The sequence below is a fragment of the Magnolia sinica genome, chromosome 1 (genome assembly GCF_029962835.1).
Source record: "Magnolia sinica isolate HGM2019 chromosome 1, MsV1, whole genome shotgun sequence".
NCBI classification, from domain to species: Eukaryota; Viridiplantae; Streptophyta; class Magnoliopsida; order Magnoliales; family Magnoliaceae; genus Magnolia; species Magnolia sinica.
In genome coordinates this window covers 32,602,347-32,614,910 of record NC_080573.1, presented here as the reverse complement: position 1 = coordinate 32,614,910, position 12,564 = coordinate 32,602,347, and the positions used below count along the sequence as shown (strand labels likewise).

At 38.8% G+C, this 12,564-nt stretch overlaps 1 protein-coding gene across 1 annotated transcript; it reads left to right on the top strand.

Moving 5' to 3' along the window:
- Positions 1-11,048: 11,048 nt before the first annotated feature.
- On the top strand, positions 11,049-11,961 carry LOC131239916 (probable F-box protein At5g04010). The gene has a single exon (XM_058237882.1). The coding sequence runs from the start codon at positions 11,064-11,066 to the stop codon at positions 11,880-11,882; it is 819 nt and encodes a 272-aa protein (XP_058093865.1). The 5' UTR covers positions 11,049-11,063; the 3' UTR covers positions 11,883-11,961.
- The last annotated feature ends 603 nt before the right edge of the window (positions 11,962-12,564 follow it).

Below are 12,564 nucleotides of genomic sequence, written 5' to 3'. Positions count from 1 at the left end.
AAAAAACTTTTACCCCTCTTTTCTACCCGAACGACAAACCCTAACCCGTCCCTACCCCTATCTCTCCTCCTTTCACTCCCAATTTCCCTCCTTTTTCCTTCCTAACACGAGAGTCTCCAGCTCGGCTTAACTCGGCCCAGTCCAAATCGACCGGACAGACTCAACTTGATCCGACTCGGTTTCCCTGACCGAGTCAGACTCGGTTTGGGTCAAGCCAGCAAGGATTCGAATCGGATCAAGTCAGCCCTGCTAGACTCGGTCCCGATCCGGATCGAGTTTAGGTCATGTTCTTGGAAAAATCAGATCGAGTCGAGTCGGACCCAATCCGGTCTGACTCGACTCGATGCCCACCTCTAATCACTAGATTCATCATGACATCTTATTCATGTTCCATGCATTGTTCGTGGAGATCTTCTGTGATGATTGCAACCCCAAAGTTCACTAGATTCATCATGACATTCGATTCATGTTCCATGCATTGAAGACTTTCCAAATTTAAACGCTTGACTGTTTTATTCGTGTCATTTTTTTACACGCCCACCCTCACACCCACACCCACCTCATGGGTACTCAAACTCATGACCTCAGTGCTACAACCCACGGGGTCTACCACTGAGCCATGAGGTAATTCAAAGTGTCATATTAATGTACATGATTGGGCTGCGATGAGGTGGTGTTAGTTTGGTGTATTCCTGATCAGTTTAAACTTGCTAGGGAAGTAGCCAAGAGTCAAAATGAAAACAGACAACAGAAGATTAGACATTTGCACAATAAGAATCCTTAACCAGTTGAATAATTTACATATATTAAATATTAAATGTTTGCTAAAATCTGCTTAATTGGGAATGTTTGTAAAAGATCAATTCAACCTCAAAATTGCGCAAGTGCGTTCCATGTTTAGTATTGGGTTTGATTGTCAGCTCATATTGGATCAAAGGTATATGATTATGATCAAGCCAACGGTTTACGGTAAATGAATTGAAGATAGAACATATCATCATTGGTCTCAGCCATGGTTTTGATGTGACATCAACATATTTAGAACCACGGGGTATGTTTGGAAGTCACTTTTTATTTGTGGCTGAGATTCAATATTTTAGTTAGCTTTTTCCCTCTAGGCATGGCAATGGGCTGGGTCCTGGCCTGAATTTTGAACTGCTCAGGTTGGGTTGTACGGACAGGTTAATTCAATTTAATTTATCTTGGGCCCAGGCCAGGACCATTGCCAGTTTTATTTCCCTCATCTGCTCTTTGCTGCTAAGATGGTTGTGCAAGTTCTAATTTTCTGCAAGCGTGTGGTGCACATAATTGAAAAGTAGAGAAAACTTGATTTGGTGTTCAGCTTTGCCTGGTTGACTTGAAGACTTCAACTGACTCGACTTAATAGTTAATTATTATAAAATAGAAAAGCAAGTAGTTAACCAGTGCATCATGATCCTATTTAAGAGCATTTCTCAGCCATCCTCTCTATTTTATTTTATTTTATTTTTTGCTAATACATCCCTTCCTCTCAGTGTATTTATAAATAGAGTTTTTTACACACCCATACTTTTAGTGTATTTGTAAGTAGCCCTCTCCTTTTCATATTTGTAAATAACACAGTATATTTTGAGTTAGCAATTTGTTTCTGATAGAATTGCATAACATTATTAAGGGCTTGTTTGGGTTAGTTGAAATATAAATTGAGAAAATGTTGTTAACATGAAAATGACATTTTTGTTGATTGCATTTTTTGTAAATTTCTTGGAAACAATATGCATTTCCCTATCATTTCTTGAAAAATGCTGCTTTTCTGAAAAATTGAGAATAAAGAGAGAATTACCTCTCTTTTTATAAGGTTCCTTACATGATAGTTACATGTATTGTCACCCATCTTCTAAGTGCATTACATGTCCAACCATCAATATTTATGTGCTACAGATGTGCCAATTTGTCACATGTAAATAAATGCATGTACCACCATCTTAAAGCCTCACACGTGCCATTGTGCCATATGTGCAACATGTGCCACTGTTTGGCTTTTAGTGACCTACATTTTGTTATGCCACACACTCCAATGTACAATGTGCAACATGTGCCACCCACTTCTTTAAATGCCCCACATATGGCAAGGTGTACTTGTCTTTGCCGGTTGTAAGTAAGCCCACCTTAATGTATGTGCATATCCACTCCGTTCATCGCAGATCCAAATCACAAGTGGACCACACCATAGAAACAATGGACATTGAACGCCCGCCATTAAAAACTTCTTAAGGCACACAACAATATTTTCTTGCCATCCAACCTGTGGACAAGTTCACATTCACTTGGATAAAGGGAAAACAGAAATGTCAGCTTGATCCAACTTTTATGGCCCCAAGAAGTAGTTAATGGTCAATCAACACTGTTTCCTGTGTTGTGGTCCACATGAGATTTCGATCTCTGTCCTTTTTTAGTACCATAACCTAAATTGAGTCAGAAAAGCTGATGGACGTTGTAGATGAAAAAAACACATGCATCAAGGTGGCCCCACGGTCAGGGAAAGACCCGCTAGAGACATGAGCTGGACTCAAGATTGCGTGGATTGCAGAGCATAGAACCTTATGTGTATTGTGTTAACGTGGGAAAGTTCTGTGAGCCCCACCATGATCTATATGTTATATCTAAACCATCCATCCATTTTTTCCAGATCAAATCTGTGGCATAATCCAAAAAATGGGCAGATCAAAAACTTTTTTTTTATTACACGCACACACACCCCACGCACTCACACTGGTGGAATTTCACCACCTATGGGTACTCGAACCCTTGACCCGGAATTGAAACTCCTGAGAGTCTACCACCTGGGAAAGAGTGAGGACCCTTCATATCTGGTATGGCTAAGTGGGAGTTGAATCTGCTATCGTTGTCTTAAAAAGCGGATGGACGGACTCGTTTATGAGCTCGTGCACTAAAATGATATGTACAAGTGGATAAGCAGTGTATATATAACACATACATCATGGTGAGGGCTTACAACCGAGACTTTTTGGGCATCAATCAGGCTCAACGATCAAAAGTCTCCAAATTTTCTGGGATTCTTGGGCATGGTGAGAAGGAAGCCGCCCTTTATTTTTCACAACGTCCACCATAAGTCCAATCTTGTAGTCTACCTGAACCATGGACAGGGCTGATTTTTGAAATCTAGGACTAAAATGTGGTCCACACTTATGATTGGGGTGGACTAAACATTAATACGACAGTGGGGGCACTCAAGTGGAAAATTCCTTTTCCCTATGAAATATCTATCTATTATCTAGGTAACATTTAATAGAATTAATTAGCCTTAAATAAATATTTTAACAACTTATTGGAAACCTTTTGAAAAAGAAAAAAAAAAAAAACTACCCGTATATAATTAAATGCTAGGAAGGTAATCTGTGTTGTAAAAAATAAAAGATATCCCACCTCAAGGTAGGCCAAGCATTACAGTTGCATGATATATATATATATATATATATATATATATATATATATATATATATATATATATATATATCATATTTAATTAAATATACCACACCAAATAAAAAAAGGGATAGAAAATTTTACAATTATAGGTACTTTTTTCAATGAGGTTTGTAATAAGTTACCCCATTAATTAATTTAAGTAATTATTGGAGGCTAAGATTGTAAGACCCGAGGCCCCGACATATGGTTCATACACTAGATAGGCATTGACTGTACGTCCATTGGCCTCAAGAATATTTTGACTTGATCAAAATGTTGTTCTGTTATCGAGCCACAAGCCACATTTCAACCCGATGTCCGAATTTTAATATACAGACTTAAAATTAAACAATTTAAAAAATGACAATAATGTCCTTATTTTATTTCGCGGTGGGCCATCATCGAGTTTTTAAAATCCATTAGGTCTGAGAGCCTAACCATTGTGACCGTAGTCGAGTTACGGAGTTACTAGCGAAAACAGCATGTCAATATGACACCCCGATTGTAAGTTATGAATAGATATGCATATGTATATTTTGTTAAAATAACTCAAATGACCTCGATGTTTTTTAAAATCCTTGAAATACTTTAGTTCAAATTACTTAAATAACATTATTATATTGTTACCATAAGCTTATACTTCTCAAAGACAACACAAAACACCTCCCAAACCTTCTTTTTAGTTAAAAACTAATTTTAAAACCAATTTCAAATCCATAAACATAAAAACCCTTTTTCAACAACTCATTTCTATCACTTTCTTTCTTGTTGAGTTTGAAGTTGAGAAGAAGAAGAAGAAGAAGAAAATGAAATAGAAGCTGAGTTTGAGAGCCAATCTTCTGATTGTTACAGGTGAGTGCATAGATTAAGAGCACGCATATATGTGTGTTGGGTTTTCCTTGAAAACTCTATTGCTGAATTTTATTTGGAAACCCCTTGAAAATCCTATTGTTGTATTTTCTGATTTAGTTAGATTTTCCTTGAAAACCCTTGAAAACCTTATTGCAGAATTTTATTTGGAAACCCCTTGAAAACCCTATTGCTAGATTTTAACCCTATTGCTGAATTTTATGGTCTAGTTGAAAACCCCTTGAAAACTCTATTGTTGGATTCTCCTTGAAAATCCTATTGCTGGATTTTCTGATTTAGTTGAATTAAGTTATTGTTGATTTACTTGGAGTAAGTTATTGCTAAATTTTTCTTGAAAAATCTATCCGTGTACCACCCTCTACCTGTTTGACAAAATGTTTGAAAGAGCTATCCTTCCTCCTTTTGATGTAATTAACTCTTGAGAAAAAGCATACTTGTGACATGAAGTCTTATAGCGGAAATGAATCTCGGATTGGATTTATATTAGTTAAGTCATGTGCATATCATATGCATGATTCATAGTTATTGTATCATTGTATGTTTGAGAGTGACTGATTCATAGCATGGTATGGTGATTATAGTGGGTTGTGTTGCGACACACAATGTGTTTATGATTAGTATGCGAACCGTTTAGATACAGGATGCATTACATAAGACCCCTATGAGAAACTTAAATTCATGAGGAGACAACATGAGTAAAGTCATCATCTTCCCTTGGAAAAAAACATGATATATTGTGATTGTGTGTGGACTCATCCATACAGTGATTGTAAATGCGATGAAACATACTTTGTTATGACTTGAGTTAAACACCATACTGAAAAATGTGTAATTTAACATGACATGATTAGAGGGTCCGTAGGTGAAATCCCTAAACCCCGATTGGTACCATTGAGAGCAATTAATGCCTAAACCGGGTGGAAGAACAGAACGGTTATTCCTGAGAGAAAAGTCGACAGAAGTTGTCTGATTCCATATAATCTGGAACCACTATTTGCTGCCATAGATTGGTTACCAGTTCTCAACCTTAGGGGACCATATCAACTTGAATGAACCTATAATTTCTTTGCCGCCTGTCATTCTCCGATATCTGACCCTCTATCCATCATTGTGACCGTCGATGGTGATGATTTGCAGATCTCTCTTGAGTCTGTTGCAGAAATTTTTAATCTTACTCTATCACCTGTGGGACTCCCAGATATGGACATGGAAAATATTGAGGTTCGGTCAAGGTCACCAAATTCCTCTGTCATGATCGTGATGTCCATTGGCACCAAGGAAATGCCCTAAAAACCAAATTCATGGAACCACGCTACCAGGTCTTACATGGAATCCTTGCCTCAAACATCTACTATAGGAGTTCCAACAGGGCAGATCTCACAGGCTTCATGACTGCGATAATTTATTCGATCGCCTCTGGGGTCAAGATCTGTCTACCTACTGTCATCGTGAATCAGTTGGTTTATGCTTTTCATACAGGCAGGGATGTTCACTTACCATATCCCTGGATAATACATACAATTTGCAATGCCATAGCCTTTCTAACTGCAAGTGATCATTTACTTCCTCTCCAAACCTTCAACAAAAGCAATATTCGAAGGATGGATTTGAAATTTCATAAATACCTTGAGGATCCACCTGAGGAAGGCATTCAAGTAGAGGGGGAAAGTGGGGCAGGTGACGCTCCCATGGAAGGGACTGAAACAGTTGGAGAAGAAGGTTCTGGACCGCATCAAGCACCATCGACATCAGCTCCTGGGCATGTTAAACGATTTAAGTTCCACCAAAATTGAATTGGTGCAATTCAGAGGGATGTCCACTCGGTGCACGAAAGGCTTACCGTTTTGGAACGGCTGGTCCAAGGAGTGCAGTAGACAATACAACAACTGGTGAAGATCATCACCTGTCGTCGAGACAATACGACGCCATTTACCTCTGCTCCTCTGCCGTAGTACGGGACTTTGACCGCTATCACATTCACCCACACTTATCTCTGCGTATGAGCATAAGTATCTTTTTGATGCTCTACGCTCTCATGAGTGAATGTGATAGCCTTTTTAGCAGTTTGACGGAATTTATTTTGTTGTATATACCCCTTGTGGGTTTGCTATTGCTAGTTACTTCTGGGTGCCCATGGATGGGCTAAAAAACTGATGGCTGATTGTGACTGCCCATGGATGGGCTTGATAGTTTTGTTGAGATGAATGTTAAACTACTGCCAAACTTGGGCAATTTATATTTTGGATATTTTGAATATAGCTAATCCTAATTCTCATTTTTACTGCCATAATTATGTTTTATGACCCCCTAATTTATCTGGTGTCTGATATGGAATGCCTATGATTTTCATGATTATTTTCTCTGAGTTTATCACTGTTGTATTTAATCTGATATGCATCCATAGTTTCTAAAAATGATGTCTGCTTAAACTGATTTAACCATTACACATCTATATATGTATGCTTACTGAATGATGTTCTCTCACATGTCTTTAAACTTCAGTCAATATCAACTGTTATATCTTTGTCAATGATTGACAAAAAGGGGGAGAAGAGTTCAAACACCCCAAATGAAAAATTGTATATCTGCTTGAATGGTGTTACAGGTATTAAGGGGAGCAGCCGCATCAAGCGAGGGGGAGTTTGCAAATAGGGGGAGCAACTTCTGAATCCTTTTGAATGATTATGTGTGTGCCCACTAGATTAAATTGTAAAATTGTGTAAAGTGCATGTGCACACAATTTAGGATGTCAGTATAGAAGTTGTTCTAGGGTGTTTTGGTATTTTATCACGTAATTGACAAAGGAGGAGATTGAAAGTGCCCTGGTTTGTCAATTAGCATGAGTGTTGAGTCAGCTAGACTGCAGAGCCTCATAGGAAGATCAATTCAAAGTGTTTGCCTCAACCGGATGTGTGCAAGCTTGCCACAGGTAAATCTAAGCCTCACATCTCATGTCCCAAAACACCAGGTATATAAAACCCTTAAAACAAACTAGAACATCATAGGGTTTTTAAGTTAAGAAAACTTTTTCAAAAATCAGAAAATTCTCAAAGTTTTCTTGCTTTGTCGATTTTATCGATAGACATCTCGATATGATCGACCTGTGCTGTTGATGTCCTCGATGCTTAAACGATATCATCGATATGAGGACAAAATACGTCCAGCAACCACATATACCTTTGGACGAATTTATCGATGTATCGATATACCTATCGATATCATCGATATTTGAATCTCGAGATATGCTAATTGACAAACCCTGGACAGATCTCCGGTGCCCTTGTTTTTACTTAAGAAAATCACATGTATATCGATATATCGAAGCCCTTCTCGATACCATCAAAATTCAAATCTCGATGATATCAAAAGGCCCTCGATGTTATCAATCATGGGCGCCTAGTCTTCCAGCAATTATTTCAGGGTGATTTATTTATGATCGGGGGTCTCTCAATAGCATCGATATTCAAATATCGATGATATCAGTACGGTTTAGATGGCATCGAACAGGGACAGAAACTTTTCAGCAAGCTTAAATGAAAATCTCTTAGATTTATCGATGCCTCGACACATCTATCGATATCATCGACATTCAAATTTCGATGATCTCAAAAGTCCCTCGATCACCCTTGTAAACTTGAAATATTTCATAGCAAGTCTCTCTCATTTTTCAAAGTATCGATGAATCGAACCTCTCATCGATGATATCGGAGTTCGAAATCCGATGACATTAACATGTGTTTCGATTCCATCGACCAGCTGGTAAAAGGGTTCAAAAGCATATGGCATTTGAGTTTATGTCATCGAGTGTCAAGTCGAAGCAATCGAGAGTATACGCTCGATGATATCGACCCTGCTCGATAATATCGAACTCTGTCATAAATGTGACCGTTTTATATCCGTTGGAACATTTTTCCTGTATAAAGAGAACTTGTCTATTATTGCTGGTAGAGAAGGAAAAGAGTGTTTTTGAGTGTTTTACCTTATATCATATACCCAAAGCCCTTTCTCTTGTGGGAGTTCATCCTCCAATCCACCCTCATCATTGATATTCAATAGAGTGGATTGGGGAATGAACTTCCACATTCAAAGATCCTCCAGCTACTACCTTAATGACAAATCATTAAGCTGGGATGCCTCGAATGCATAAATGACTGGAATCACTTTATCTTCCTTATAGGAAAACATTTAATAGAGTAGAATTCTGTCTTGACCTTGACCCAACCTGAGGCCGTGTATTGGTACATCATCTGTATTACGGATCAAGGAAGCAGAAGATTCTTCATCAACAAGGAGGAGATCTTCGTCAACGTGCTGAATAGGACTCATCCACTTATTTGTAAGTTATTAAAGTCCAGAGGACACTTATAATCATTCATTTTTAGGATTAGGTTTAAGGTGTTTCTCACCCTTGCAAGCCCTCATTGGAGGCCTCCGATGGGAGTGTACATGGTGGGTGTGTTGTATTGACCCTTGCTCTGTAAAGAGCATAAACAATTAAGATCCTTTTGTGGATCCTTGGCCAGTGTGCCTAAAATCGGGTGTGTTGTGTTTACCCTTACTCGTGGGAGCATAAACAGAGGTTCCTTATGTGGATCCTTGGCTAGTGTACCTAAAACCGAGTGCTATGTGTTAACCCTTACTCAAGGAGCATAAACAGTCAGCCTCAGTGTAGGTTGTAAAGGTTGAAGGTGAACCTGATTTAAAACCTTAGATTTGAGATGAACTGCTGTTAAAGCTCCTTAGTGAAATTCGGTACACTCAAGGGTTGAATGTGGTTATCGGGAGTAGAGTAGACAAATAGTCGAACCACTATAAAAATGACTGTGTTTGAGATTGTTATTCTTTTGTTTGTGTGATTTGCTTTAATATTTTTATATTTGAATATCTGTTATCACACCTCACACACTTACACAATAATATCCATCACAACCTAGTTTGCATATTGTTTACCTCTTAAATAGTTTGTGATTGGATCCTCTACCAGGCTTGGAAGCCAGTAAAGTTACCCTTGAGTAATCCTAATATGTGTCTGTTGTTAGGATTAGTGTAATGAGATTTTAAATAAATCATAAAACTTTAAAAAGTCCTATTCACCTCCCTTTACGACATATCGGCATATTCCTACTTTAACTAAAGCGGTCTTTACCGAAATTTCAATACACACACACACACACATCATTCAAAACATTCAAATGAATTTTTGCACCCCATCTGATGATTTGATCAGCCTGATTTTTGGTTTTTTGTTCTCATCATGGTGGGTTACATACGTTGGATGGCTTGGATGAAGGGCTATTAATAGGCTAGGCCCAAGGTAGGTCTCGGCCCACATTTTGAACTGTTATGGGTCGGCCCAAAATTCTGAACGTTATATACATGGCATATGTGCCCCCACAAGTCTCGACTTTCAATTTTTTTAAAGAAAAAGGAAGAAGGCGTTTGTGTAATTTCATCCCCAAAATGCACTTTCCTGTCATATCTAACCCTTCAGGCATTAAAAATCTCAGTTTTTAATTAGGTTATACTCTGCATGTATATATGGTCCAAATAACATTCTTCACTTGATGGATGAAGTGGATGTTACACATATAAGAGGGTGGATGCCAAAGACTGACCATATGTGTTTTACGCCTATAAAATACCGTTGTAGTCAATGTTAGGAATAGGTCAATTTTGTACATAACAAAGGATGGAGGAAAAAGATAATGAAACAATTAAATTTCTTGGGTTCAAGGCTCGACTTGAATAGTCAATTTTTCAATAAAGATTTGTTACCCTTTTCTTGATAGTTTCAACAAATGCAAATAAAGAAAATCTACAAATTATCTTCAGAATACAATGAACTTTCAATCCAAATTTCAACACAGAAATGTGCGCATTTAAGTTTTGAACATATTTATAATTTTAACATTGATATGCCTTTAAAATGTTGAGAAGCGAGAAGTCAAATTCAAGAGTACCGTATTATGCATGGTTTATCTGAAAAATAGAGAGAGTATCTCATATCTTCTGCCTTATAGTATTTGAATGGCCATAGAGTTTATCCTGAAGAGATACCAATGTGCCTGTTCAAGATATATTGTTACCACATGAGCGACACCTGACATAGATGTCATATGTACAACCATGTCATAGTCAATCTCAATCAACACTAAAGCTAATAATACTTACGAATTAACCCTAGTTAAATTTAAATTACACCATAATTCAAAAAATTTGAACCTACATGCAACGATGCGCATGCACGAGTGCGCGTAATAAAACACCCAAATAACCTTATATGGTGTAACCTATTCACACACCTTGAGGAAATTTAAACGCTGGTTGTATAAGTAAAATCTTATTCTTTTACCAATTAGTTATATTATATTTTTATGTAAAATATTAATAATTAATATATTTATTTACTTATCCAAAATAAACTTTTAGTTTTAAAACTTATTTCTATTACGGAGACACAAGTTCCGGTACTTTGAAGATCCATCTACGATCGTGTGCAGACAGGATACCAAACGTACGATCTGAACATGTGTCGGCCTCCTCCTGCCAACTTCTCAATCAAAACGCCTGGCATTGCTGCACGTAATCTAACTATCAAAAAGGACTATTATACGTGTCCTATCACATATACATGCACCATACAGTACTATCAAGACACGTGGCTCATGAAAAGAGCCTCAGGCCCATCATAAAACCCAAGTGCGCTGTTGGTGCAAAATACAACAATGTCTTCTTCTTCTTCTTCAGCTTCGTTTTCGTTTTCGTTTTCAACTCTCTCCCCCGCCAAACACCCTTCCAACCCTCTTCTTCCATGGGAAGTTCTCCTCCTCATCTCTCAGCACCTTAACCCAAAGACCCTAGCTATAGCCTCAAGTGTATGCAAGCCATGGTTTATCTCCATGTCTCATGACCATCTCTGGAAGCCCATCTTCCTTTCCCACTACCCTTCTCTCTCCTCCCTCCATCTCGTGGACCCCACCATCCCCTATCGCCGTCTCTTCGCTCTCGGTTACTTGGCATCTATGCATCGACGCCGCGACCATCCAGAACCCCGTATCTCCCTCCACGACCTCATCTTGACCGTCGACGTCTTCCACAACGACGCCCGCTTGCTGTCTATAGCCAAGGCTGGCGAGGAACTCGACGATGGACGAAGTGGGGTTTTCCGGTTCGACGTATGCATCTCTGATGATGATGATCGTGTGGCGATGATAGAGAGGGAAGATGGGCTGAAGGTGGCGTGGACGGTGGTGTCGAAAGGGTGGAAAGCGGCTTTCTTTATGATGGAAGGTAAAGGGAATGGGAAGTTGGTTGGGAGGAATGAGAGGTGGTTTTCAGAGGAACTTCCATCGCCGGGGCGTTGTTCAACGACGTTGACAAGTGGTCTGGCGGCAGAACTAGGGTTAGGGTTTTGTGGGGGTGATGGGAAGAGAGTGTTGGAGAAGGTGAGTTTGGGTTTGATGAGTGTGGTGAGTTGGAGGTATGTGAGTGTGGATGATGGTCTTAGGTATTTACAGCATTTCCTTTTGCCATCCAATGCCTAGAAAACTTCTATCTTTTGTTGTGAGAAGATATGAAGAATGTGGTTATTGTTAAGAGATGGTATATTTTGAAGTTTGCTGATTTGTATTTTTAGAAGTTTTGCTAATAGATCCAATCCAATCCATCCATCAAAAAGGAACTGCTATATATATATATATATATATATGGATGTCCTGGCTCAAGAATCGGGTCGATCAGGTAGAGCACTGGCCAGGTGGGCCATGGTTATTTTTATAAAATAAAAAATAAAAAAATGCACGTCTTTCTGGAAGACTTTGGCTGAAGTTTTCTAACGCAAACCCGTCCACCTGCTTCCTATATTGACTTTACATGCTGAGTGGAGCAAATTTATTTTCGGGACAACGTAAAGGTCGGACGAACCTGATGTGCGGATTGGATGTGCCATGCGCGGGACGCGGATTTCCTGCGAAAAACCTAGGTGCGGCCACAGTTTTGTGAGAAATCCACCCGCCCATCCGTTTTGTGAGATCATTACAGGACATGACACCAATTTCAGGACATAGACCAAAAGCGAGAAGGATTAAAACTGAAATGAGCCGCACTAAGGGAAATTCCTACCGTTGATCGCAGTAATGTTTACATGCCCATCCATACCGTTCATGACGTCATAACGTCATTCTACGGGGATGAACTGAAAACACGAAAATTAGCCTGATTTCAAAA